Source organism: Oryzias latipes, chromosome 22 (genome assembly GCF_002234675.1).
Source record: "Oryzias latipes chromosome 22, ASM223467v1".
NCBI classification, from domain to species: domain Eukaryota; kingdom Metazoa; phylum Chordata; class Actinopteri; order Beloniformes; family Adrianichthyidae; genus Oryzias; species Oryzias latipes.
Genome location: NC_019880.2, coordinates 114567 through 142379, shown reverse-complemented (window position 1 = coordinate 142379; position 27813 = coordinate 114567). Strand labels below are relative to the sequence as shown.

The following is a 27813-nucleotide window of genomic DNA, read 5'->3' as shown; positions in this document are numbered from 1 at the left end:
CTGTGGAGGTCTGGAGGGGCTGCTGTGGAGGTCTGGAGGGGCTGCTATGGAGGTCTGGAGGGGCTGCTGTTCTAGGTCTGGAGGGGCTGCTATGGAGGTCTGGAGGGGCTGCTATGGAGGTCTGGAGGGGCTGCTGTTCTAGGTCTGGAGGGGCTGCTGTGAAGGTCTGGAGGGGCTGCTGTTCTAGGTCTGGAGGGGCTGCTGTTCTAGGTCTGGAGGGGCTGCTGTTCTAGGTCTGGAGGGGCTGCTGTGGAGGTCTGGAGGGGCTGCTGTTCTAGGTCTGGAGGGGCTGCTGTGGAGGTCTGGAGGGGCTGCTGTGGAGGTCTGGAGGGGCTGCTGTGGAGGTCTGGAGGGGCTGCTGTTCTAGGTCTGGAGGGGCTGCTGTTCTAGGTCTGGAGGGGCTGCTGTTCTAGGTCTGGAGGGGCTGCTGTTCTAGGTCTGGAGGGGCTGCTGTTCTAGGTCTGGAGGGGCTGCTGTGGAGGTCTGGAGGGGCTGCTGTGGAGGTCTGGAGGGGCTGCTGTGGAGGTCTGGAGGGGCTGCTGTGGAGGTCTGGAGGGGCTGCTGTGGAGGTCTGGAGGGGCTGCTGTTCTAGGTCTGGAGGGGCTGCTGTTCTAGGTCTGGAGGGGCTGCTGTTCTAGGTCTGGAGGGGCTGCTGTTCTAGGTCTGGAGGGGCTGCTGTTCTAGGTCTGGAGGGGCTGCTGTGGAGGTCTGGAGGGGCTGCTGTTCTAGGTCTGGAGGGGCTGCTGTGGAGGTCTGGAGGGGCTGCTGTGGAGGTCTGGAGGGGCTGCTATAGAGGTCTGGAGGGGCTGCTGTTCTAGGTCTGGAGGGGCTGCTGTTCAGGTCTGGAGGGGCTGCTGTGGAGGTCTGGAGGGGCTGCTGTGGAGGTCTGGAGGGGCTGCTATAGAGGTCTGGAGGGGCTGCTGTTCTAGGTCTGGAGGGGCTGCTGTTCTAGGTCTGGAGGGGCTGCTGTTCTAGGTCTGGAGGGGCTGCTGTTCTAGGTCTGGAGGGGCTGCTGTTCTAGGTCTGGAGGGGCTGCTGTGGAGGTCTGGAGGGGCTGCTGTTCTAGGTCTGGAGGGGCTGCTGTGGAGGTCTGGAGGGGCTGCTGTGGAGGTTTGGAGGGGCTGCTGTGGAGGTCTGGAGGGGCTGCTGTTCTAGGTCTGGAGGGGCTGCTGTGGAGGTCTGGAGGGGCTGCTATAGAGGTCTGGAGGGGCTGCTGTTCGAGGTCTGGAGGGGTAGCCCTGGATCGGCGGTCACGCCCCTTCTGGTCACGTGGCTCCTCACAGTCAGTCCAACATGGCTCATGGAGCGACTCCGGCGCTTCGCCTGTTGCGGGATTTTCCCTAAAGCGGACGAGTCAGACTCCGCTTTGCCGCGGGACGTCGACGATGCGGGAGAGGCAGAAGCAGAGGAAGGGGCGGACGTGGGCGGAAGCCGCCAAAACGGTAGTCCGCGCGGCTGCGGTTCTTTTCCTTCAACCCACGGCGGTGTATTAGAGTTCATGACCCGGAAAGATGAAGGCAGCCTGAGGCCTACGGCCACGGCGCGCCGCTGAGACGCCCGCGGAAACCGTGACCGATGTCTGTGTGAGAGCCACGCGTGTCTACACAAACGCCAACCAGGCGGACATCTCCCCCACGAGCTTAAACGCGTGAAATAAACACGAAGTGTCCAAGTTTGCTAGCGGGGCTCGCGCTGTCTAGCCGATGCTAAGTCTGTCAACAAGTTTGTTTATTCGCCATTTAAATCCGGTAATTGCGTCATTTCCGTCGTGAGATCTACTCTATGGGGTTATTTTTATGTGGACATGAAAGTCCTTCACTTTGAAGCTCGTGACAACATTTATGTAGCGAGCGAGATTTGATCGGAATTGATGCTAACTCTGTTAGCTAACAATGCTAATGTTTTAGCACGGAGAGGACGGAGAAAGTTTGGTTTCTTTAAATGTACGGGGCAATTGTCTGGAGTTAGTGCAATAAAACAGCCCCGTGACACTGACAGCCGTAGTTACCCCGATGGAGTCCGTGATGAGGGGGTAAACAGGCGTATTTACCCCGATGGAGTCTGTGATGAGGGGGTAAACAGGCGTATTTACCCCGATGGAGTCCGTGATGAGGGGGTAAACAGGAGTATTTACCCCGATGGAGTCCGTGATGAGGGGGTAAACAGGAGTATTTACCCCGATGGAGTCCGTGATGAGGGGGTAAACAGGAGTATTTACCCCGATGGAGTCCGTGATGAGGGGGTAAACAGGAGTATTTACCCCGATGGAGTCCGTGATGAGGGGGTAAACAGGCGTATTTACCCCGATGGAGTCCGTGATGAGGGGGTAAACAGGCGTATTTACCCCGATGGAGTCCGTGATGAGGGGGTAAACAGGCGTATTTACCCCGATGGAGTCCGTGATGAGGGGGTAAACAGGAGTATTTACCCCGATGGAGTCCGTGATGAGGGGGTAAACAGGAGTATTTACCCCGATGGAGTCCGTGATGAGGGGGTAAACAGGAGTATTTACCCCGATGGAGTCTGTGATGAGGGGGTAAACAGGAGTATTTACCCCGATGGAGTCTGTGATGAGGGGGTAAACAGGAGTATTTACCCCGATGGAGTCTGTGATGAGGGGGTAAACAGGAGTATTTACCCCGATGGAGTCCGTGATGAGGGGGAAAACAGGTGTATTTACCCCGATGGACTCATGGAGTCTGTGATGAGGGGGTAAACAGGAGTATTTACCCCGATGGACTCATGGAGTCTGTGATGAGGGGGTAAACAGGCGTATTTACCCCGATGGAGTCCGTGATGAGGGGGTAAACAGGAGTATTTACCCCGATGGAGTCTGTGATGAGGGGGTAAACAGGAGTATTTACCCCGATGGAGTCCGTGATGAGGGGGAAAACAGGTGTATTTACCCCGATGGACTCATGGAGTCTGTGATGAGGGGGAAAACAGGTGTATTTACCCCGATGGACTCATGGAGTCTGTGATGAGGGGGTAAACAGGCGTATTTACCCCGATGGAGTCCGTGATGAGGGGGTAAACAGGAGTATTTACCCCGATGGAGTCTGTGATGAGGGGGTAAACAGGAGTATTTACCCCGATGGAGTCTGTGATGAGGGGGTAAACAGGCGTATTTACCCCGATGGACTCATGGAGTCTGTGATGAGGGGGTAAACAGGCGTATTTACCCCGATGGACTCATGGAGTCTGTGATGAGGGGGTAAACAGGCGTATTTACCCCGATGGACTCATGGAGTCTGTGATGAGGGGGTAAACAGGCGTATTTACCCCGATGGACTCATGGAGTCTGTGATGAGGGGATAAACAGGCGTATTTACCCCGATGGGTAACTTGGGTTAGGGTTTTGGCTTCCTAGTGGCTGAATGGCTCAGTTATTTAAGGGCAGGACGGGCGCATGGGAAACCAGGGTTCAATTCCCAGGGCAAGATGAGCTTCATCCAGCGGGGGTCCTTGGGCAAGACCCTTCACACTAATGCGTAACTGTGTGGCCACAATGCGTTTTATTTTTTAGAATGGTTCTGGAAAAACGGACTTCTTTGAATTCCTGATGTTCTTTGTTCTCCACTCCGCCTTAATTTTTAATAATTGGGACTCATCGTCTCACAAAGATGCACAAAGTAACGCACACAAATGTTATCGACACAGTTTAAATAAAGTTTTATCAGTACTCAGCCAAGTGGTTTATATCACAAATAAAGCTCAATTTTTTATTGACAAAAATCACGAGGAGCACCAGGAAGCAGAGATATAAAATAAGGTGGTCTGTTTCAACAGTGATGAAAGTCTTCCGGGAATTCCCGGAAATCCGGGTTTTTGAGCAAACCGAACGTACTTTACGGGAAATAAAGACCTGATCTCTACGGACAAATCGCTTTCCGGATTAGAAAATGGTCTGAAATCAGCTAATTTTAGCTTTATTTTCTATATTTCTCCGCAGATCGCTTCCTCTATGGTCGTGGCCATCTCTCGTCTTCCCGGCCTAATTGACCAATGACGGGACGTTTTAGTTGCTTTCGGATGCGTCGACGGATCTGATTGGCTCTGTCTGCACCACGTGGTCAGCGTGACTTGCTTCCCTAGAGACCAAAACTGGCAGACCCACGCTAAACTTTCACAAACACATCTGAAGAGTTTGCGATCAAATTTGTGTTAAAATAATGGCAGGCATCGTCATTATTGAGCGTGGTCACGACCTCAGTTGTGAGAAGACGATAAAAAACAAATTGAAGTGGTCTTGGCTGGAAAAAAAAGATTTTTTAAGGTAGTGTAGGTCAAATACTTTTTTGTGTAAAATAATCTCAAAACCACATTTTGAAATAATTTCAATTTTAGTTTTGAGTTTCAGTTTTTATTTTGAATACATTTCTCTATCTAATTTATTTGTATTTCCTAATTACCATGATTTAGTTCAGTATAGTTGACATTAATTACAAGTATTTGATGGTTTGGACCCGCACTCCCTTAAAAAATAATGTTTACAATGTTTAGCTTAGTTTGTATGTTTGTTTTGATATTTCCCAGATTACTTAGTATTGGTGTTAAAGAATTGATGTATTATGTTATAGAATTAAAGTTTAAAGCAGATCCCATATTTTGATGTAATTATAGTTTGAGAAAACAGTGCAAGTGGATGTTGTACATCAGTCATTTCTAAAGCAGAAATAATGTATAAATAACTGAGGTATTTTCATAGAATATCATAGTTACTGGTGTTCTTTTTGCCATTTGGGGCTTTGATGTTACTATATTTTAGCAATTGTATGTTTTGCAGCTTTAAGGAAAAGCGTAGATTGTAGGATTGTGTTACTTTGAGCAATTTTCGAAATTCTTTTTTGGGACCAGCAAGTCCTTAATGGAGAGTCAAACTAGGGGTTTGAATGACAAATCATGATGCTCCAATTAGTCTTAGTTTCTTGATAAAGAAGTGAATAACTAGCTGCCAGAATGCACCAGAATGCATCTAAGACCACGTATTTTTCCAAAATTTCGCTCTGTGCCCGCCATATCGCTCAAAGAAAAGTTCAGGGATTTTTTCCTTACCTGACTTTCATCACTGTTCAATGACGGTCCTGTCCCTCCTGTGTATTTGTTGTAAAAACCTTGCGTCTGTCTTTCTTAAAGTAGTGAAAGTTTTCAATAGTAATTTTTTACTGAAGGGATGTAGAAGTTTGAAGGCAGTGTGCCCCCCCCCCCCAGTTTATTTAAATGAAATGTTGTATACGTGCACTGCTCAGTGGAGCAGTGGTTAGCGCTGAGCTGCAGTTGTCCTTCAGACATTATTAGAAAGCAGCTACCAATCATTCTCGGAGGCTTAATCCTACGTCATCAGTCTGACCAATCAGAAGTGGTTAAAGTCTTCGCTTCCTTGTTCTTAATTCTGCTGATAAAGTCGCTCAGTTCCAACAAAAATACCAGCTAAAGCTCGTCTTTAGCGGTGTAGCTTTCCACAGAATCCGGTGTCAGACCGTGGAACAAGAGAACAAAACAATGAGTCTGTCTGCCATCACTACATCTCCCATGATGCATTGGGTTAAAGTGACAGCGTCTCAGCGTACAATGAATCTTCCTTGTAAAACGTCTTAAACCACAATGAACACACATTAGTTTTTAAATCTTTTAACTTAACTTTTATTCCATCTTTTAGAAAAAACAGCTGCAGCTTCCAGCTTTTTCTGCCACAATTATCACCAAAATGCACGTGAGATCATGGAGGGACTGTGGATCAATGCAGACTATGAGTTTCTCCTTTTTTTAATTTTATTTTTGGATGCTGGTGTGCCGCGGGATTTTTGTCAACGTCAAAGTGTGCCGTGGCTCGAAACAGGTTGAAAAACACTGGTTTAGATTGACGATGTGTTTAAGGGGTTGGACTTTTTCCAAAATGAGATTGATTTGCCTAAATGGAGTTAAATCGCGGTGCAACCTTTCTGTTCAAATTGTCTTGAATAGAAATCAAACAAAGACAGAAAGTCTTTATTGATATTTTATTTTCCTAACTTCTCAGAGTGAAACCTGGGGGGTGTTCCAGAAAGCAGGTTCTGCTGGCTCCCACGGTAAGTTTGAGGTTAAGGAAGTTGATAACCTCAGCTTTCTGTTCCAGAAATGGAGGTATGTTTCAGGGTAGATCAAGTTGCCATAGCAACTCATGCTCTGAACATAACCTGGTCTGGAGCAGGTTTAGTTGAAGGTTAGTTTGTTTACAGAGAGGGGAAGCAGCATGGCGTGTCCATTTGAAGATGATTTAGTGGATGAAGAAGCTCAGATAATACTTTTTCCACCATGAGAGGGTGATAAGACCACATATGGATGTTGGAAAGAGAAACTTTATACTTTGATCTAACTTCATTATTTGCTTCAGTTAAGATAAATCATTTGTTTGTTAAGTCAGCTTAAAAATAACACACAGTTTTCAGACAGTTATTTTACTTTCATTCGAATGAATTCAATTAAGTAGGTGTAACTTTGGTGCTGCTGTTAGATCGGCACCGCAAAGGATTCTGGGATACCTTTTCCTTTGCCTGTCTGGACGGATTTTTGTTTAAGTGTGGGTTTTTGACCAAATGTGTTTAGTTGTTTAGCTGTTTTACTGTGTTTCACCGTGTTTTGTTGAGTTGTTTATCCCTACCGTGCTTATGTCTCTGCACCATGAGTAAGAGTGAAGGAGAGGAGGATGAGTTTATATAGCACCCTTACCGGTATTTATTGTAATGACATTTACGGAAAATTCTTTAATGAAGTTTTGCGCAACATGCTTTTTTCCCCCCCCGTCCTTTTTATTGTTTTGAAAATGAGCATATCTGCCGGCTCATACTTAGACATATGAGAGATCAAGAAATATAATTAATTAAGATGGAAAAAATATTAATTGAATTGGAGTAATATGACATTTATTTAGATAAATACATAAATTTGAGTTGTATAAACAAATATTTAGTTTTATAGACGTAAGAAATTAGGTTGATTAAATTTATTCAATTATTTGGTACCAATAGAGGTAATTCATTTAAGGTGGCAAACTTGGATAAGTTATATATATATATATATATATATATGCGTCACAATGAAAATGGAAATTAGATCAGAAACTCGTGCGTTTACTTTGTCTGTTCTTCTACTACAAGCAAAAACTCTTTCTTTTGATGATGCAGCCGTGTTACTTTATTGATGGACGTATAATCTTCATACGCCGTCATTAAAACCTCAGACTCCGTCTCACTTCCGTCTCAAGTGTCGCGCTCTCTTTGGTTCTCCACGCGTTTCCATGATGACTCCGTAAATCGGCGATCTATTGAGAATGTCTTTATGTACCTTCCGTGCACGAGCATTAACCCAGGGTTACCAAGTCGAGGGCAATTACGCCTACTCATACCCGGTCTTTTGGAACCGACATACCCAGAGTAAGCGAGTTCAGGTGGATTTCAGCCAGAGTTCAGGCTTAAAGTCAGGCTAGTTTAAACATGATTCCTGGAATACCCCCCTGGTTCTGTTTGGATGAACACAGAGCTGATATCCGGTAACAAATTCATATTTTTACACCCAGTAGGTGAATAACTTTCCACGGCACTCCTGACCAATCCCCTACGGGACACTAGTGTACCGTGTCACACTGGTTTAACTGAGGCTCTGCGGCTGACAGCACCTGATCAGGAATTTACCTCCTGGCAGCAGCTAACAACAATTCCTTTGGGAATCAGTCGTTGGTATTGAATGAAAATCCTTTTTGGTCGTACCGGGTCAGGTTAGTTCTGTGGTACCACACCAGCCCTTGACAACAGGCCCAGTCAGAACCTGCTGATTTTTCTGATTTATCAGCTTTTATGAACATGCTTCTGAATTTAAACTTCAAATATTTTCAAAAGAAGAAGGCGACACTTTCCTCCCATGGTTTTGTTATCGTAACAGTTTCCCACGGTTTGCTGTGCAGGTCTTGGAAAAGTACCCCAACACGCCAATGAGCCATAAAGAGATCCTCCAGGTGATCCAGAGAGAACGACTGAAGGAGATCAGGTAAGTGCTGTGGCGGCGGCGGCGAACATTTCCACGCCGAGCCCGTCTCCAGTTCTTTATGCTCTACCTTTCTGCTATCTCTTAACACCTGTTTATTTCTTTTTGTTTCATTGTCACTGTTCTCATCCAGAAGGTAAGCAAAAGCCCCCCCCCCCGTTTTGGTTTGGGGGTTGTGCATGTCAGTAACTCCCCAGCTGCACGTGTCCTCTCACATGTCCTTGGTTTGATTCAGAGGACAAGCGTTCTTTTACGTCTTTTGACGTCACTTTGGACCTTTTCTGAAGAAATCCTGAAGCTTTTCTATGATGGAGGAGTAATTAGATTACTTCAGACTGATGGCTCCTCATAGAAAGGCTTTGGTTGTCAGTCCACCTTGATGACCCCCCCCCCACTTCAAAGGTGTGTTTGTTTTTCTCGGTCCAGTGGAACGTCGCCGCTAGCATGTCTGAACGCCATGCTGCACACCAACTCACGCGGCGAGGAGGGCATCTTCTACAAGGTTCCCGGCAGGATGGGAGTTTACACGCTGAAGGTCGGTGGACACGCCCCTCACTGAACCCATGACACACTCCATACAGGAACTGTGGAGACACGACTGAAGCTTAGACCTGAGGAGGAGCCAGGACTTATCCCACCTTCCTCATCCTCATCAGGATTTGGAGGAATGTGTGAGAAGAAGCACCAGAACGGTTCTTGAGAGCCAGGAGAGGTTCAGCCCTTTGAAGACCAGTTTGTCCTGGTTTGAAAGAAGGATGTCATCAAAGCTTTGAGATGACCTGAGTCTGTTTTATACGAACGCTGATGCAGAGAAGAGCTTTACAGAAGATTTACAGACAAAATAGTGTCTGTTGCAGTGTTGCAAATGCATTTACTCAGCTTGTAGTACTTGTACTGTGTATTGGGTTTCATACTTGAGCTGGCTTATGGGTGAGTACACACAAATAAAACTCAAGAAATAAACTGATTTTAAAAACGTTCAAATGGGTTTAATCGTCTCAAAGATGGTCAGTAATTATTTTAAATGAATAAATAATGACTTAAATCTTTTTTGCCCCATTTCACTACGGTTTAAAAAAGTGACATTACCTGAAAGTGGTTCAGGAACTCCAAAAACTGCTGTTTGCTTGACTTCCTGCCTAAAGGAAAAGCGGAGATCAGGTTCTCCGTCTGGACCTAACACGTAGGACCTTTAGCAGAACCTGTGTCATGTGTCTGCAGAAGGACGCGTCCGAGGCCGTGAAGGAACTGTCTGAGGATGACTCCGAGGACAGCAGCGAGAACCTGTCGGACTCCAGGAAGACGGAGAACAGCGCCGTCTGTCGGGAGATGAGGACAGGAAGGTGGATGCGCAGAGGTACCGCCCCAGCTTCAGCCACTGTGGTACTTTAGTTTCTGTAATGACCTATGAGGCGCAGCACTGATGGAAAGGAGAACAGATGAACGCTGCGCCCTTTGCTCGGTCGTGCTGTTTCCTGCTGTGAGCTGATTGGCTGTTAGAGTGTGATGCGTCAAGAGGGGTGTGGCCCTGAAAGTATCAGGAAGTGTCAGAGCAGCCAAAGCGGCTCCAGTTAGAGGAGAAGGTCTGCCTTTGTTTCCTGGACCAATGACCACAGCAGGTGGGTCTCACCGAGCAGAACCAGCACCGGCAGTTTGCAGAGCATCCCAGCCAATGGGACCTTTTCAGGGGGGAGGGGGTGTTCTGCTGCTTTGACGCTTGAAAACAACAGTTAAACAGGAAACTGATGTTTCTCTTGCAGTTAAAACCGTCACCACTTCCTTATTAAAAGCACAGATGACTGTCAGTGTGTGTGTGGGTCTGTGTGTGCCCGTGTCTGTGTGCACGTGTGTTTTGTGTGTATGGTTATGTGTGGGTCTGTGTGTGCACGTGTTTTGTGTGTGTATGTGCTCACACTCAGGAAAGTGTATCTGCTAACGTGTCTTTTGATTGACAGTCCCCTCCAAGCTGCAGTCACAGCCCCCATCTCCACAGCCGCGCTGCTCTTCCCCCCCTGTTCCTGTGGGGAAACTCATGTCCCCCTCCCAGAAGCACAGCAAGAAAGCTCTGAGACAGGTACTGACCCCCCTTTTTAACAGGGGAAACTTTAAGGTTTTCCCTCCTAAAGTTTGTCCCACTTTTCTGATTGGTGTTCCTGATTGTTGCCCTAACAAGGAGGAACAGAGGAAATGATCCCTGTTCTTCCTGTTCTCCCATTTTCCGTTCTTCCTGTTCTCCGGTTTTTTGTTCTTCCTGTTCTCCCGTTTTCCGTTCTTCCTGTTCTCCCGTTTTCTGTTCTTCTTGTTCTTCTGTTTTCCGTTCTTCCTGTTCTCCGGTTTTTTGTTCTTCCTGTTCTCCGGTTTTTTGTTCTTCCTGTTCTCCCATTTTCCGTTCTTCCTGTTCTCCGTTCTCTCTGTTCTCCCGTTTTCCGTTGTTCTTGTTCTCCTGTTTTCTGTTCTCCCATTTTCCATTCTTCCTGTTCTTCTTTTTTTCCCATTTTCCGTTCTTCCTGTTCTCCCGTTTTCCGTTCTTCCTGTCCTCCTGTTTTCCGTTCTTCCTGTTCTCCGTTTTTTTGTTCTTCCTGTTCTCCGTTTTTTTGTTCTTCCTGTTCTCCGGTTTTTTGTTCTTCCTGTTCTCCCATTTTCCGTTCTTCCTGTTCTCCCGTTTTCCGTTCTTCCTGTTCTCCCGTTTTTTCTTCCTGTTCTCCCATTTTCCGTTGTTCTTGTTCTCCCGTTTTCTGTTCTCCCATTTTGCGTTCTTCCTGTTCTCCTGTTTTCCGTTCTTCCTGTTCTCCTATTTTCCGTTCTTCCTGCTCTCCGGTTTTTTGTTCTTCCTGTTCTCCCGTTTTCCGTTCTTCCTGTTCTGCGGTTTTTTTGTTAATCCTGTTCTCCGGTTTTTGTTCTTCCTGTTTTCCCATTTTCCGTTCTTCCTGTTCTCCCATTTTCCGTTCTTCCTGTTCTTCTTTTTTTCCTGTTTTCCGTTGTTCCTGTTCTCCCATTTTCCGTTCTTCCTGTTCTCCGTTCTCTCTGTTCTCCCGTTTTCCGTTGTTCTTGTTCTCCCGTTTTCTGTTCTCCCATTTTCCATTCTTCCTGTTCTCCGTTTTCTCTGTTCTCCCATTTTCCGTTCTTCCTGTTGTTCCTTTTTTCATGTTTTCAGTTCTTGCTGTTCTCCCGTTTTCCGTTCTTCCTGTTCTCCCGTTTTGCGTTCTTGTTCTCCCGTTTTCCGTTCTTCCTGTTCTCCCATTTTCCGTTCTTCCTGTTCTCCCATTTTCCGTTCTTCCTGCTCTCCGGTTTTTTGTTCTTCCTGTTCTCCGTTTTTTTTGTTCTTTCTGTTCTCCATTTTTTTGTTCTTCCTGTTCTCCCGTTTTCCGTTCTTCCTGCTCTCCGGTTTTTTGTTCTTCCTGTTCTCCCGTTTTCCGTTCTTCCTGTTCTCCGTTTTTTTTGTTCTTCCTGCTCTCCGGTTTTTTGTTCTTCCTGTTCTCCCGTTTTCCGTTCTTCCTGTTCTTCTTTTTTTCCTGTTTTCCGTTGTTCCTGTTCTCCCATTTTCCGTTCTTCCTGTTCTCCGTTCACTCTGTTCTCCCGTTTTCCGTTGTTCTTGTTCTCCCGTTTTCTGTTCTCCCATTTTCCATTCTTCCTGTTCTCCGTTTTCTCTGTTCTCCCATTTTCCGTTCTTCCTGTTGTTCCTTTTTTCATGTTTTCAGTTCTTGCTGTTCTCCCGTTTTCCGTTCTTCCTGTTCTCCCGTTTTGCGTTCTTCTTGTTCTCCCGTTTTCCGTTCTTCCTGCTCTCCGTTTTTTTGTTCTTCCTGTTCTCCCGTTTTCCGTTCTTCCTGTTCTCCGTTTTTTTTGTTCTTCCTGCTCTCCGGTTTTTTGTTTTTCCTGTTCTCCCGTTTTCCGTTCTTCCTGTTCTCCGTTTTTTTTGTTAATCCTGTTCTCCGGTTTTTTGTTCTTCCTGTTTTCCCATTTTCCGTTCTTCCTGTTCTCCCATTTTCCGTTCTTCCTGTTCTCCGTTCTCTCTGTTCTCCCGTTTTCCGTTGTTCTTGTTCTCCCGTTTTCTTTTCTCCCATTTTCCGATCTTCCTTTTCTTCCTTTTTTCATGTTTTCAGTTCTTGCTGTTCTCCCATTTTCCGTTCTTCCTGTTCTCCGTTCTCTCTGTTCTCCCGTTTTCCGTTGTTCTTGTTCTCCCGTTTTCTTTTCTCCCATTTTCCGATCTTCCTGTTCTTCCTTTCTTCACGTTTTCTGTTCTTGCTGTTCTCCCATTTTCCATTCTTCCTGTTCTCCGTTCTCTCTGTTCTCCCATTTTCCGTTCTTCCTGTTCTCCGTTTTTTTGTTCTTCCTGTTCTCCGTTTTTTTGTTCTTCCTGTTCTCCCATTTTCCGTTCTTCCTGTTCTCCGTTCTTTCTGTTCTCCCGTTTACCGTTGTTCTTGTTCTCCCGTTTTCTGTTCTCCCATTTTCCATTCTTCCTGTTCTCCGTTCTTTTTGTTCTCCCATTTTCCGTTCTTCCTGTTCTCCTCTTTTTTTGTTATTCCTGTTCTCCCGTTTTCCGTTCTTCCTGTTCTCCCGTTTTCCGTTCTTCCCTTCCTCCTGTTTTCCGTTCTTCCTGTTCTCCGGTTTTTGTTCTTCCTGTTCTCCGTTTTTTTGTTCTTCCTGTTTTCCGTTTTTTTTTCTTCCTGTTCTCCCATTTTCCGTTGTTCTTGTTCTCCCGTTTTCTGTTCTCCCATTTTGCGTTCTTCCTGTTGTCCCGTTTTCCGTTCTTCCTGTTCTCCGTTTTTTTTGTTAATCCTGTTCTCCGTTTTTTTGTTCTTCCTGTTTTCCCATTTTCCGTTCTTCCTGTTCTCCCATTTTCCGTTCTTCCTGTTCTTCTTTTTTTCCTGGTTTCCGTTGTTCCTGTTCTCCCATTTTCCGTTCTTCCTGTTCTCCATTCTCTCTGTTCTCCCATTTTCCATTCTTCCTGTTCTTCTTTTTTTCCTGTTTTCCGTTCTTCCTGTTCTCCGTTCTCTCTGTTCTCCCGTTTTCCGTTGTTCTTGTTTTCCCGTTTTCTGTTCTCCCATTTTCCATTCTTCCATTTCTCCGTTCTCTCTGTTCTCCCATTTTCCGTTCTTCCTGTTCTCCCGTTTTCCGTTCTTCCTGTTCTCCCGTTTTCCGTTCCTCCTGTTCTCCCGTTTTCCGTTCTTCCTGTTCTCCCATTTTCCGTTCTTCCTGTTCTCCCATTTTCCGTTCTTCCTGTTCTCCCATTTTCTGTTCTTCCTGTTCTCCCATTTTCCGTTCTTCCTGTTCTCCGGTTTTTTGTTCTTCCTGTTTTCCCGTTTTCCGTTCTACCTGTTCTCCGTTTTTTTGTTCTTCCTGTTCTCCGTTTTTTTTTTCTTCCTGTTCTCCCATTTTCCGTTGTTCTTGTTCTCCCGTTTTCTGTTCTCCCATTTTGCGTTCTTCCTGTTCTCCTGTTTTCCGTTCTTCCTGTTCTCCCATTTTCCGTTCTTCCTGCTCTCCGGTTTTTTGTTCTTCCTGTTCTCCCGTTTTCCGTTCTTCCTGTTCTGCGGTTTTTTTGTTAATCCTGTTCTCCGGTTTTTTGTTCTTCCTGTTTTCCCATTTTCCGTTCTTCCTGTTCTCCCATTTTCCGTTCTTCCTGTTCTTCTTTTTTTCCTGTTTTCCGTTGTTCCTGTTCTCCCATTTTCCGTTCTTCCTGTTCTCCGTTCTCTCTGTTCTCCCGTTTTCCGTTGTTCTTGTTCTCCCGTTTTCTGTTCTCCCATTTTCCATTCTTCCTGTTCTCCGTTTTCTCTGTTCTCCCATTTTCCGTTCTTCCTGTTGTTCCTTTTTTCATGTTTTCAGTTCTTGCTGTTCTCCCGTTTTCCGTTCTTCCTGTTCTCCCGTTTTGCGTTCTTCTTGTTCTCCCGTTTTCCGTTCTTCCTGTTCTCCCATTTTCCGTTCTTCCTGTTCTCCCATTTTCCGTTCTTCCTGCTCTCCGGTTTTTTGTTCTTCCTGTTCTCCGTTTTTTTTGTTCTTTCTGTTCTCCGTTTTTTTGTTCTTCCTGTTCTCCCGTTTTCCGTTCTTCCTGCTCTCCGGTTTTTTGTTCTTCCTGTTCTCCCGTTTTCCGTTCTTCCTGTTCTCCGTTTTTTTTGTTCTTCCTGCTCTCCGGTTTTTTGTTCTTCCTGTTCTCCCGTTTTCCGTTCTTCCTGTTCTCCGTTTTTTTGTTAATCCTGTTCTCCGGTTTTTTGTTCTTCCTGTTTTCCCATTTTCCGTTCTTCCTGTTCTCCCATTTTCCGTTCTTCCTGTTCTCCGTTCTCTCTGTTCTCCCGTTTTCCGTTGTTCTTGTTCTCCCGTTTTCTTTTCTCCCATTTTCCGATCTTCCTGTTCTTCCTTTTTTCATGTTTTCAGTTCTTGCTGTTCTCCCATTTTCCGTTCTTCCTGTTCTCCGTTCTCTCTGTTCTCCCGTTTTCCGTTGTTCTTGTTCTCCCGTTTTCTTTTCTCCCATTTTTCGATTTTCCTGTTCTTCCTTTCTTCACGTTTTCTGTTCTTGCTGTTCTTCCATTTTCCATTCTTCCTGTTCCCCGTTCTCTCTGTTTTCCCATTTTCCGTTCTTCCTGTTCTTCTTTTTTTCCTGTTTTCCGTTCTTCCTGTTCTCCGTTCTCTCTGTTCTCCCGTTTTCCGTTGTTCTTGTTCTCCCGTTTTCTGTTCTCCCATTTTCCATTCTTCCTGTTCTCCCGTTTTCCGTTCTTCCTCTTCTCCCGTTTTCCATTCTTCCTGTTCTCCCGTTTTCCGTTCTTCCTGTTCTCCTGTTTTCCGTTCTTCCTGTTGTCCCATTTTCCGTTCTTCCTGTTCTCCGGTTTTTTGTTCTTCCTGTTCTCCCGTTTTCCGTTCTTCCTCTTCTCCGGTTTTTTTGTTATTCCTGTTCTCCGTTTTTTTGTTCTTCCTGTTTTCCCATTTTCCGTTCCGTTCTTCCTGTTCTCCGTTCTCTCTGTTCTCCCGTTTTCCGTTGTTCTTGTTCTCCCGTTTTCTGTTCTCCCATTTTCCGATCTTCCTGTTCTTCCTTTTTTCATGTTTTCAGTTCTTGCTCTTCTCCCATTTTCCATTCTTCCTGTTCTCCGTTCTCTCTGTTCTCCCATTTTCCGTTCTTCCTGTTCTTCTGTTTTTTCCTGTTTTCCGTTCATCCTGTTCTCCCATTTTCCGTTCTTCCTGTTCTCCCGTTTTCCGTTCTTCCTGTTCTCCTGTTTTCCGTTCTTCCTGTTCTCCGGTTTTTTGTTCTTCCTGTTCTCCTGTTTTCCGTTCTTCCTGTTCTCCCATTTTCCATTCTTCCTGTTCTCCCATTTTTCTTTCTTCCTGTTTTTTCCGTTCTCTCTGTTCTCCCGTTTTCCGTTGTTCTTGTTCTCCCGTTTTTTGTTTTCCCATTTTCCATTCTTCCTGTTCTCCGTTCTCTCTGTTCTCCCATTTTCCGTTCTTCCGGTTCTTCTGTTTTTTCCTGTTTTCCGTTCATCCTGTTCTCCCATTTTCCGTTCTTCCTGTTCTCCCGTTTTCCGTTCTTCCTGTTCTCCTGTTTTCCGTTCTTCCTGTTCTCCGGTTTTTTGTTCTTCCTGTTCTCCTGTTTTCCGTTCTTCCTGTTCTCCCGTTTTGCGTTCTTCTTGTTCTCCCGTTTTCTTTTCTCCCATTTTCCGATCTTCCTGTTCTTCCTTTTTTCATGTTTTCAGTTCTTGCTGTTCTCCCATTTTCCGTTCTTCCTGTTCTCCGTTCTCTCTGTTCTCCCGTTTTCCGTTGTTCTTGTTCTCCCGTTTTCTTTTCTCCCATTTTCCGATTTTCCTGTTCTTCCTTTCTTCACGTTTTCTGTTCTTGCTGTTCTTCCATTTTCCATTCTTCCTGTTCCCCGTTCTCTCTGTTTTCCCATTTTCCGTTCTTCCTGTTCTTCTTTTTTTCCTGTTTTCCGTTCTTCCTGTTCTCCGTTCTCTCTGTTCTCCCGTTTTCCGTTGTTCTTGTTCTCCCGTTTTCTGTTCTCCCATTTTCCATTCTTCCTGTTCTCCCGTTTTCCGTTCTTCCTCTTCTCCCGTTTTCCATTCTTCCTGTTCTCCCGTTTTCCGTTCTTCCTGTTCTCCTGTTTTCCGTTCTTCCTGTTGTCCCATTTTCCGTTCTTCCTGTTCTCCGGTTTTTTGTTCTTCCTGTTCTCCCGTTTTCCGTTCTTCCTCTTCTCCGGTTTTTTTGTTATTCCTGTTCTCCGTTTTTTTGTTCTTCCTGTTTTCCCATTTTCCGTTCCGTTCTTCCTGTTCTCCGTTCTCTCTGTTCTCCCGTTTTCCGTTGTTCTTGTTCTCCCGTTTTCTGTTCTCCCATTTTCCGATCTTCCTGTTCTTCCTTTTTTCATGTTTTCAGTTCTTGCTCTTCTCCCATTTTCCATTCTTCCTGTTCTCCGTTCTCTCTGTTCTCCCATTTTCCGTTCTTCCTGTTCTTCTGTTTTTTCCTGTTTTCCGTTCATCCTGTTCTCCCATTTTCCGTTCTTCCTGTTCTCCCGTTTTCCGTTCTTCCTGTTCTCCTGTTTTCCGTTCTTCCTGTTCTCCGGTTTTTTGTTCTTCCTGTTCTCCTGTTTTCCGTTCTTCCTGTTCTCCCATTTTCCATTCTTCCTGTTCTCCCATTTTTCTTTCTTCCTGTTTTTTCCGTTCTCTCTGTTCTCCCGTTTTCCGTTGTTCTTGTTCTCCCGTTTTTTGTTTTCCCATTTTCCATTCTTCCTGTTCTCCGTTCTCTCTGTTCTCCCATTTTCCGTTCTTCCTGTTCTTCTGTTTTTTCCTGTTTTCCGTTCATCCTGTTCTCCCATTTTCCGTTCTTCCTGTTCTCCCGTTTTCCGTTCTTCCTGTTCTCCTGTTTTCCGTTCTTCCTGTTCTCCGGTTTTTTGTTCTTCCTGTTCTCCTGTTTTCCGTTCTTCCTGTTCTCCCGTTTTGCGTTCTTCTTGTTCTCCCGTTTTCCGTTCTTCCTGTTCTCCCATTTTCCGTTCTTCCTGTTCTCCCATTTTCCGTTCTTCCTGCTCTTCGGTTTTTTGTTCTTCCTGTTCTCCGTTTTTTTTGTTCTTTCTGTTCTCCGTTTTTTTGTTCTTCCTGTTCTCCCGTTTTCCGTTCTTCCTGCTCTCCGGTTTTTTGTTCTTCCTTTTCTCCCGTTTTCCGTTCTTCCTGTTCTCCGTTTTTTTTGTTCTTCCTGCTCACCGGTTTTTTGTTCTTCCTGTTCTCTCGTTTTCCCTTCTTCCTGTTCTCCGTTTTTTTTGTTAATTCTGTTCTCCGGTTTTTTGTTCTTCCTGTTTTCCCATTTTCCGTTCTTCCTGTTCTCCCATTTTCCGTTCTTCCTGTTCTCCGTTCTCTCTGTTCTCCCGTTTTCCGTTGTTCTTGTTCTCCCGTTTTCTTTTCTCCCATTTTCCGATCTTCCTGTTCTTCCTTTTTTCATGTTTTCAGTTCTTGCTGTTCTCCCATTTTCCGTTCTTCCTGTTCTCCGTTCTCTCTGTTCTCCCGTTTTCCGTTGTTCTTGTTCTCCCGTTTTCTTTTCTCCCATTTTCCGATCTTCCTGTTCTTCCTTTCTTCACGTTTTCTGTTCTTGCTGTTCTCCCATTTTCCATTCTTCCTGTTCCCCGTTCTCTCTGTTTTCCCATGTTCCGTTCTTCCTGTTCTTCTTTTTTTCCTGTTTTCCGTTCTTCCTGTTCTCCCATTTTCCGTTCTTCCTGTTCTCCGTTCTCTCTGTTCTCCCGTTTTCCGTTGTTCTTGTTCTTCTGTTTTTTCCTGTTTTCCGTTCATCCTGTTCTCCCATTTTCCGTTCTTCCTGTTCTCCCGTTTTCCGTTCTTCCTGTTCTCCGGTTTTTTTTTCTTCCTGTTCTCCTGTTTTCCGTTCTTCCTGTTCTCCCATTTTCCGTTCTTCCTGTTCTCCCATCTTCCGTTCTTCCTGTTTTTTCCGTTCTCTCTGTTCTCCCGTTTTCCGTTGTTCTTGTTCTCCCGTTTTCTTTTCTCCCATTTTCCGATCTTCCTGTTCTTCCTTTTTTCATGTTTTCAGTTCTTGCTGTTCTCCCATTTTCCGTTCTTCCTGTTCTCCGTTCTCTCTGTTCTCCCGTTTTCCGTTGTTCTTGTTCTCCCGTTTTCTTTTCTCCCATTTTCCGATCTTCCTGTTCTTCCTTTCTTCACGTTTTCTGTTCTTGCTGTTCTTCCATTTTCCATTCTTCCTGTTCCCCGTTCTCTCTGTTTTCCCATTTTCCGTTCTTCCTGTTCTTCTTTTTTTCCTGTTTTCCGTTCTTCCTGTTCTCCGTTCTCTCTGTTCTCCCGTTTTCCGTTGTTCTTGTTCTCCCGTTTTCTGTTCTCCCATTTTCCATTCTTCCTGTTCTCCCGTTTTCCGTTCTTCCTCTTCTCCCGTTTTCCATTCTTCCTGTTCTCCCGTTTTCCGTTCTTCCTGTTCTCCTGTTTTCCGTTCTTTCTGTTGTCCCATTTTCCGTTCTTCCTGTTCTCCGGTTTTTTGTTCTTCCTGTTCTCCCGTTTTCCGTTCTTCCTCTTCTCCGTTTTTTTTGTTATTCCTGTTCTCCGTTTTTTTGTTCTTCCTGTTTTCCCATTTTCCGTTCCGTTCTTCCTGTTTTCCGTTCTCTCTGTTCTCCCGTTTTCCGTTGTTCTTGTTCTCCCGTTTTCTGTTCTCCCATTTTCCGATCTTCCTGTTCTTCCTTTTTTCATGTTTTCAGTTCTTGCTCTTCTCCCATTTTCCATTCTTCCTGTTCTCCGTTCTCTCTGTTCTCCCATTTTCCGTTCTTCCTGTTCTTCTGTTTTTTCCTGTTTTCCGTTCATCCTGTTCTCCCATTTTCCGTTCTTCCTGTTCTCCCGTTTTCCGTTCTTCCTGTTCTCCTGTTTTCCGTTCTTCCTGTTCTCCGGTTTTTTGTTCTTCCTGTTCTCCTGTTTTCCGTTCTTCCTGTTCTCCCATTTTCCATTCTTCCTGTTCTCCCATTTTTCTTTCTTCCTGTTTTTTCCGTTCTCTCTGTTCTCCCGTTTTCCGTTGTTCTTGTTCTCCCGTTTTTTGTTTTCCCATTTTCCATTCTTCCTGTTCTCCGTTCTCTCTGTTCTCCCATTTTCCGTTCTTCCTGTTCTTCTGTTTTTTCCTGTTTTCCGTTCATCCTGTTCTCCCATTTTCCGTTCTTCCTGTTCTCCCGTTTTCCGTTCTTCCTGTTCTCCTGTTTTCCGTTCTTCCTGTTCTCCGGTTTTTTGTTCTTCCTGTTCTCCTGTTTTCCGTTCTTCCTGTTCTCCCGTTTTGCGTTCTTCTTGTTCTCCCGTTTTCCGTTCTTCCTGTTCTCCCATTTTCCGTTCTTCCTGTTCTCCCATTTTCCGTTCTTCCTGCTCTCCGGTTTTTTGTTCTTCCTGTTCTCCGTTTTTTTTGTTCTTTCTGTTCTCCGTTTTTTTGTTCTTCCTGTTCTCCCGTTTTCCGTTCTTCCTGCTCTCCGGTTTTTTGTTCTTCCTTTTCTCCCGTTTTCCGTTCTTCCTGTTCTCCGTTTTTTTTGTTCTTCCTGCTCACCGGTTTTTTGTTCTTCCTGTTCTCTCGTTTTCCGTTCTTCCTGTTCTCCGTTTTTTTTGTTAATTCTGTTCTCCGGTTTTTTGTTCTTCCTGTTTTCCCATTTTCCGTTCTTCCTGTTCTCCCATTTTCCGTTCTTCCTGTTCTCCGTTCTCTCTGTTCTCCCGTTTTCCGTTGTTCTTGTTCTCCCGTTTTCTTTTCTCCCATTTTCCGATCTTCCTGTTCTTCCTTTTTTCATGTTTTCAGTTCTTGCTGTTCTCCCATTTTCCGTTCTTCCTGTTCTCCGTTCTCTCTGTTCTCCCGTTTTCCGTTGTTCTTGTTCTCCCGTTTTCTTTTCTCCCATTTTCCGATCTTCCTGTTCTTCCTTTCTTCACGTTTTCTGTTCTTGCTGTTCTCCCATTTTCCATTCTTCCTGTTCCCCGTTCTCTCTGTTTTCCCATTTTCCGTTCTTCCTGTTCTTCTTTTTTTCCTGTTTTCCGTTCTTCCTGTTCTCCCATTTTCCGTTCTTCCTGTTCTCCGTTCTCTCTGTTCTCCCGTTTTCCGTTGTTCTTGTTCTTCTGTTTTTTCCTGTTTTCCGTTCATCCTGTTCTCCCATTTTCCGTTCTTCCTGTTCTCCCGTTTTCCGTTCTTCCTGTTCTCCGTTTTTTTTTTCTTCCTGTTCTCCTGTTTTCCGTTCTTCCTGTTCTCCCATTTTCCGTTCTTCCTGTTCTCCCATCTTCCGTTCTTCCTGTTTTTTCCGTTCTCTCTGTTCTCCCGTTGTCCGTTGTTCTTGTTCTCCCGTTTTTTGTTTTCCCATTTTCCATTCTTCCTGTTCTCCGTTCTTACTGTTCTCCCATTTTCCGTTCTTCCTGTTCTTCTTTTTTTCCTGTTTTCTGTTTTTGCTGTTCTCCCGTTTCTCTTGTCTCCTATTCCCCTGGTTCCTCTTGTCCTTCAGGATCCTTTAGATATGAAGCTGAAGGTAAAGCTGGAACATGGGACTGTTCTAGTGGGTTCTGGTAGAAGCTTCACGCCGTGACGTTGTCCTGGTTCCGTTTTCTAGGCCTTGAAGCAGCAGAGACACCAGCGCAGACAGGTGGGGGGGCCACCGGTGTCCAGCCCCAGACTCCTCCTGAAGACCATCAAGGACATGGCTGAGAACATCTCAGCTAAGACTGGTGGGCTCACTTTCCTCAGCGCACCCCCACACACACACGAACACACTGGAAATGACCGGCACATAGAAAATATCCAGGAGGGGGCTATCATTGGGATGGGGGGGATATGTTTGCAGGATGGGGGGATAAATGTCCAGCTTTATTCGTCAACATCCAGGAGACTGAAGTCTGGTTGAAGAACTGCCCGGCTGTAGATGTTTTCCTGTCAGAAGCGCCTCCCTCATCACGGATGGCGCCGTGGAGATCCAAGGCTGCAGCTTCTCACTGTTTTTGGTCCTTTGTCTGCAGATTTGTGCCACGCCAGCGTTCCCAGGAAGAGTTCCCAAAGGTCGGGTCGTCTCAGTGCAGGTATTGTGGAAACATCCATCATGATGGGAGCGTTGTGCAGACCACTGTTGGTGTGTCCCTGCTGTGTTGGTGATGTGTAGACTCCTCTTCTGTGGTGACCTTTGAACCTCTTACTGCCCTGCTGCAGGGCATATCAAACGGACCAAGTGTAAGATTGACGTGGAGACGCCAGACTCCATCCTGGTCAACACCAACCTGAGAGCTATCATCAACAAGCACACCCTGTCCGTCCTGCCCCACGACTGCCAGCAGAAGCTGCTCCGCCTGCTGCCCGCCGTCGACCGACAGGTTGGCCTTCAGTCTTCCTGTATTTGGGGCAGATCGGTGCCGGGGGCTGAGACGGTCATGCGTGTGCTGGTTCTTTGCAGGCTTGCCTGGACGGCCTCCTGAAGATCACGGGCTCAGCTCTCAACAACGAGTTCTTTGCATCGGCGGCGCAGGCGTGGAAGGAGAGGCTAGCTGAAGGTCGGTTCACGACGGCGTTCATGGGGGTGTCAGCGGAACGCTGCACCTCCAGGTGAACACACCATTGTCTGTTGCAGGGGAGTTCACTCCGGAGCTGCAGCTCCGCCTACGGCAGGAAACTGAGAAGGAGAAGAAGGTGGAGCTGTGGAAAGAAGCCTTCTTTGAAAACTTTTACGGAGAAAAGTAGGTTTTCCTGAACAATGCCATGTCTGATGCACAGAAGGTCCATTTCAGGTCTGTTGGTCCTGAATGCACCTAGATTCAATTCAATTCAACTTTATTTGTATAGCCCAAATTCACAACAACAGTCGTCTCGATGGGCTTCGTATCGGTAATTGAAAAAGTGAAACATGAACTCAAAAGGATCATGAATACATAGAGTTCAATAGGAAAATAGTAAAATGAACTAACAAACTGACTAAGCTAAACTGGCATCTCTGCTCTTAGACCCCCCCCCCCCTTCTCTGTAGGGAAAAACTCCTAAAAAAACCTCAGGGGTGTCCACATGAAGGAGGGATCCTCCCCCAGGACGGACAGGCGATTTACCAGAACTCTTAGAGAAGAATTAACTTATCTAAATCTACAACTACATATATAAAAGTCCAGCAGACGAGCTTCATCCAGCCGTGGTTGGGGGGGGACAGTCCATGAATCACTGCAGCAAACAGAGACATGGAGAACTAAATGATGAATAATAGAATAGAGGAGAGGAAGAGTAGAAGTAGATGAGAAAAGAGGACAGAACCCCAGAGCACCATAGTTACCCCAGCTTCAACTTCTAGCAGCTACTAAAAACAAATAGTTATTAAGTTTAATTTAAACACACTAACATTAAGTTAAATAATCTCTGAATACTAGCTAGTCTGACAATAATCCAGTCCACAGAGGAATGTTTTCAGTCTAACTTTGAATGTAGAAACTGAGTCGGCCTCTCTTCCATGAGCTGGGAGTTTATTCCATAAGACAGGGGCTTGGTGGCTAAACGCTCTACCTCCAACCGTACTTTTACTAATTCTAGGAACCACAAGCAGTCCTGCATTTAGTGAGTGAAGTGTTCTGATTGGATGGTAAGGGACTATGAGGTCCTTAATATAGGACGGGGCCAGTCCATGTAAGGCCTTCTAGGTTAACAGGAGGATCTTGAACTTGATTCTAGAATCAACTGGGATCCAGTGAAGTGAAACCAACACAGGAGTGATGTGATCTCTTCTGCTGGTTCCTGCTAACAATCTAGCTGCTGCGTTCTGAACAAGCTGGAGACTTCTTAAGGAACTCTTAGGACACGCTGCTAACAAGGAGTTACAGTAATCCAGCCTCCACGTAACAAATGCATGGATGAGTTTTTCAGCATCACTCTTAGAAAGTAGATTTCTGATCTTAATCTACCAACATCTCAAGATGTTGGTTGTTTTCTTCATCAGCTGTTAAACCATTTTTGGCGTGCTTTTGAGGTGGGCGGAGCTAACTCCAGTCAAATGGTCAGTCCACTTCATGCTTCATTTTGCCCTGTGGGTGATTTAGGGGGTGCAGATGTCTGTGTGAAGGAAAGATGTTTTCAGATCTTCATTCATGAAGATGCAGAAGAAGCTTTTCGGTCCAAATCTCCCTGTCGTCTTCTTCACAGAACCAGGGTCACTTTGCAGTGATATTTTTCAAACTCTTCTCTGCAGGTTGGGGTTGAGCGTCCAGGAATCCAAAGAGCTGTCTCTGCCTAATCTGGATCAGAAGTTCCAGGAGGAAAAGCCAGAAGATTCCAGCCGGACCCAAACAGCCGACGCTGCAGCTGTGAGCTCTAACCCTCTGAAGGCCAAATGTAAGCTGATGAAGACCCGGGGCTCCGAGCACGCAGAGGAGCCCAAATGTGCAGCCCCCCCGTCTGAGCCCGGACCCCTAGACTCATCTGAAGTTTGGAAACCAGCAGAGCAAAGCTCACCTCGCAAACTTCCCATAAAAGAGCACGAGGAAGAATCAAATGACACTGAGGCCGCTCTGCAGACGGGCTCAGACCTCCAAGAGCATCTCGGGGAGGAGACGCCTGCAGCTCATGGCCAGGAGCTAACCCCCTCACCCAGCAGTCCCTCCCCATCCCTGAAGAGGAGGTCCGTTAGTGAGGCGGACGATGAGATGAGAGCAGAAAAAATGTCTCGCCTCTCCTCTGCGTCTTCAGCCTCCTCTGCGTCTCCTTCAGCATCATCCAGCCCCGCCACGCCCTCTCCGACCAACCAGAGGGTCCCTCCTCTGAAGGTAGGAGGTCTCAGAGGAGCGTCTGCAGTCGGCGTTCCCACTGAGCGCTCTTATGAACGCATGAACAGAAGAAACGTCAGGAAGCAGATATGCTGTCTCTTCTCCATAGCCCCTGCTAGACTAGATCCACATGGATTTTAATGCCATTTGGTCACATGATCCCCAATTAACACCAAATATGACATCAGCCGCCTAATAAATGTGAGCATTTATAAACCACCAGGTTATGATGATGAAGACTTAGATGGTTTATAAAAAAATACATTTGCAAAAAACAAGCCTTCAAACGCAATGCATTGTGGTCTATATTCACCAGTCTAGTGAACATCGATGTACACCAGTTTGTCACTAAGACTTCTGGGAAATATCCAGAGCACTGGATTTTTATTTGGACACCCCCACAAATGAATGAATGCGTTCGTATTGCACTAAAGGGGGAGTAGTGATGGACTCTTTTTGTTTAAAAGGAACCAAGGTTTGCAAACGCAGCAGACGGTCCAAACATGTAGTTCTACCGGAACACTTCAGGCTTTAGGACCTCACTTGCTCCAGATGTCATTTCCTCTGAACTTCCTGTCTTCCAGATTCCCGTGTCCCGGATTCTTCCTGTGTCACCCGGTCAGGGGAGCCCCCCCTTCAGCAGCCCGGGCCGTACCGGAGCGCGTACGCTGGCCGACATCAAAGCCAAAGCTCAGCTGGCACGAGCGCAGCGAGCGGCGGCGGCCGGGTTGACAAAAGGAGTCGGGCCAGGCCCCGGGCCGGGTCAGCAGCAGCCGTCCTCCGTCGCCTCCTCCCCCCAGGAGGTGTCCCAGTATTCCAGCTCACCTTCTCAGAGACCTCTGGACTCCATCTCCCCACTCAGCCCGGGCCAGCCCCCCCAGCCGGGCCAACCAAACCACAAGCATGGAGGCCGTCCTCCAGAAGGGGTTGGAGATGCTCCCCAGGAGGTCCAGGCTTCCTCCTCACATGCTGGGAAGGAGGTCCCGGGACATCGACCTCCTGTCCGGAGCAGCTCCTGCATCCCTGCAAACAATCCTCTGGTGACTCAGCTGCTGCAGGGCAAAGACGCTTCCTTAGAGCAGATCCTCCCCAAACCGCTGTCCAGAGGGGACACGCGCACCACAAACCCGCCCCCCATCTCCAGGGCGCCGCCCACTGCAGAGCTCTGGACGGAGAAGCAGGTGGCGCCCGCGGCGGGCTCCAAAGTCCTCAGGGAGCTCCCCGACAAGGAGACGCAGGCGCAGATCCTGCAGACTCTGATGCAGAGAAAAGTGCAGCTGCCCCCCCCGCAACACAAACTGTGGCAGCTGTCCCAGGACCCGCAGGCGCTGTCCAAGGTCTCCTGTGGGTTTTTGGGTCGGAAGAGGGCTCCTCGGCCCGCCATGACGGGGCATTACCTGCTGAATGTGTCCACGTACGGCCGCGGCGGCGAGTGCAGGAGGCCGCTGCACTCGCCGCCCCCCCCAAACAAGCCTGAGTGTGGTCTGCAAAGGGAGAGTAAAGACGATGCAGGGAGGGCGGTACTGGTGAAAACGGAGCAGGAAGGGGGCCCAGAACTGCCGCCTGAAAACAGGGAGCGTCTCCAGCCCCCCTCCAGTCCAAAGACTGAGCCTGGAGTGCAGGAAAATGCGGCAGGGGGGGTCGGCACCACCAAAGACAAAAGCCTTCAGCTGCAAAGACGCTCTTCAAGCTGGGAGCTATGCCCCCACCCCACTGACCCCACCCGCCAGATCCACAGAAGCCTTGAGGGCCCACTGTCATGTTACAGGGGCGCCATCAGCATGTCGGCCCCCCACGTCTCTGCAGGGAGCCCCCCAAGCACAGAGCCCGGTGCGGGGGCCATGCACGGCAGCGTCATGTCCTTTTCCGTGACCGTCACCACCATACCTGCCGCGGCCCAGGACCCGCCCCCACAGGCCTTCAGTGAGGGCGGGGGCCTGGAGGAGGTCCCCCCCCGATGCTACTGCAGGTTGAAGGCCATGATCGTGTGCCGGGGGTGCGGGGCCTTCTGCCACCACGACTGCATCGGCCCCTCCCGCCTCTGCGTTTCCTGCTTGGTGGTACGATGACGCTCAGACATTCATGCCAGCGGGATTCGAACCACCGAGTGCGATGACCTCACACTGGGTTTGGGGCCGGTCGACCTTTGGGGCGGAGCTGTTTGCACTCAGATCTATTTTCTTAGTTTCTATTGTGAGTCTAATGAGAGTCAAACCGCGGAGAAGATAATCAGCTTTGACACTTTTTGATAAAAACTTTGGACTTTTAGTTTGTGAGACAATCACTGTCAGAGGGAGAACCGCTGGTTCTGGATGGGCACTGCTGCACTAAAAACCTTTTGGTTCTGAACCTCTGAAGGTCATGGGCCTTCAGGTTCTTCCTACAAGCTCCTGTAAATGTGGTTCTTCTGGATGGACCTTCAGTGTGAATACCATCTTTTATGGGTTCTGGACTTGTGGTTCTGGACGGGTTCTGGATTTGTGGTTCTTTGTGGAACTGACGTTTGGCCTTATTTTCTGTTGATCTGTAGGGATGCGGCCTGGACACCAGAGGGCAGCACCGGTCCTTAGTGGCAATCAAAGGTAGCATGCTAACGCTACTACCATGCTACATGCTAATGCTTACAGCAGGTGGCCTTATTGCTGGGGGGGGGGCTATTTGGTAGAAAATTTTTGCTTAGAATTAATAGTTAAGAACTAATATTTTAAGCCCCGCCCTTCAGTGCTGCGATTATGATGCTAAAGTTGCGTTCACATCGAACACGAGTCGCGCGGCAAATCCACGTCGGCCGCCTCTCCTTGGCCCTGCGCCGAGTTCTCTGCTCGCCGCCTGTCCAGAAATGTGTTCATAGCTTGACGCCCCGGCCGCGTGTGGGAGGAGTGACAGCGTCCGAGCTCTGCTGGCCGGCAGACAGAGCTGCTGGATGGCGCCTCGTCCAGGAAGTATCCCGCCTTCGCCCAACAGTAGCCGGGATGGGCTCCTGCACTCCCGCGGCCCCGTTCGGTGTGAACGCAGCAGAAGTCTGATGTGGTCCAGATGCAGGGATGTCTCACCACATCTGGATTTGTGTTCTTAAGAGGTTTTTCATCAGTTTAGACTGAATATGATTGTAATGTAAAGTTGAAATTATGTTTCCTAGCGGAAAACAACCGATAAGGTCAGAACCTTCAGATTTGACGTCTACGGCCAACGGGCTTAGCTAACAGGGCTAGCTGGACCGCCATGACACGGCGCTAAAGGCCATTTCCACACGGAACCACAAACCAGCTTCAATGATTGGTGGATCCAGAGTATGAAATCACTTTAACACTTGTAGGAAAGCAAACAATCCCAGTTGTTGGAGAGCACTTCCACAATATGATTTGACGTCAGCTAATATTTATATTTGAGATCTTTTTCTTCAAAGCAAATCTATTTTGAAAGAACTTTGCAGCTTTCTAAAGGGTAAAAGGCCAAAGTTACTTAAAAACGAAATTATTTTTAACTGTCCAGTTAAAGTAATATATTTTAATTAATATATTTTATTAAAATAATGACTATTTTCTTCGTAGGAACGTTTTAGCAGGGTATTTACTGTAATAGAACATGGGCGGTATTTTTCTGGTGGTTTTTTGCAGCAGCACAGGTAACTTTGTACGACAGATTTATGCCATTCTGTGGGTTTCCCTTCATTGAGGTTGGGTTCCACTGGTTGTCTACATTTGATTACTTCATGCAATAGTTTTCTTTCCTGAATAAATTAGAAGGAAAGATGAGACGGTTGGTCTAAAAATGCCGTTTCCAGACTCTCGGCTCGGTTTCCAGATTTAAGCCTTTGGTGGAAAGTGGGTTTCTGGTACAAAGCCGGACTGCACCGTCTGAAAACTCAGTAACAACCTTCAAGGCAGCTGAAATCTTTGACGGGGGTGGGGGGTCAGGCAGCCTCCCCCTCACTGGGGTTACCTGTTCCTGCATTTAAAGCAGGTGATTCATGCTGGTTGCCATTTTGTAATGACCCATAAGGCACTACATAGTTAGTCTGGTGAATGTAAGACTGTCATCTGCAAATGTATTTACCAAACCCTAGCAAGTAAACTGAATAAATAAAGATTTGCTTGTT

At 46.8% G+C, this 27813-nt stretch overlaps 1 protein-coding gene across 3 annotated transcripts; it reads left to right on the top strand.

The window, feature by feature from the left end:
• Positions 1-1223: 1223 nt before the first annotated feature.
• Positions 1224-27813, top strand: asxl2 (additional sex combs like 2, transcriptional regulator). Of its 3 annotated transcripts, XM_023952047.1 has the most exons (14): positions 1225-1442; positions 6020-6068; positions 7940-8022; positions 8153-8155; positions 8446-8554; positions 9241-9376; positions 9975-10093; positions 20543-20657; positions 20946-21005; positions 21133-21293; positions 21374-21470; positions 21548-21653; positions 23141-23714; positions 24299-27813. In XM_023952047.1, the coding sequence occupies exons 3-14, from the start codon at positions 7967-7969 to the stop codon at positions 25781-25783; spliced, it is 3021 nt and encodes a 1006-aa protein (XP_023807815.1). In that variant the 5' UTR covers positions 1225-1442; positions 6020-6068; positions 7940-7966; the 3' UTR covers positions 25784-27813. The 3 variants fall into 3 exon arrangements, with proteins under 3 accessions (XP_023807814.1, XP_023807815.1, XP_023807816.1); XM_023952046.1 differs by lacking the exon at positions 6020-6068 and having other exon boundaries at positions 1224-1442; XM_023952048.1 differs by lacking the exon at positions 8153-8155.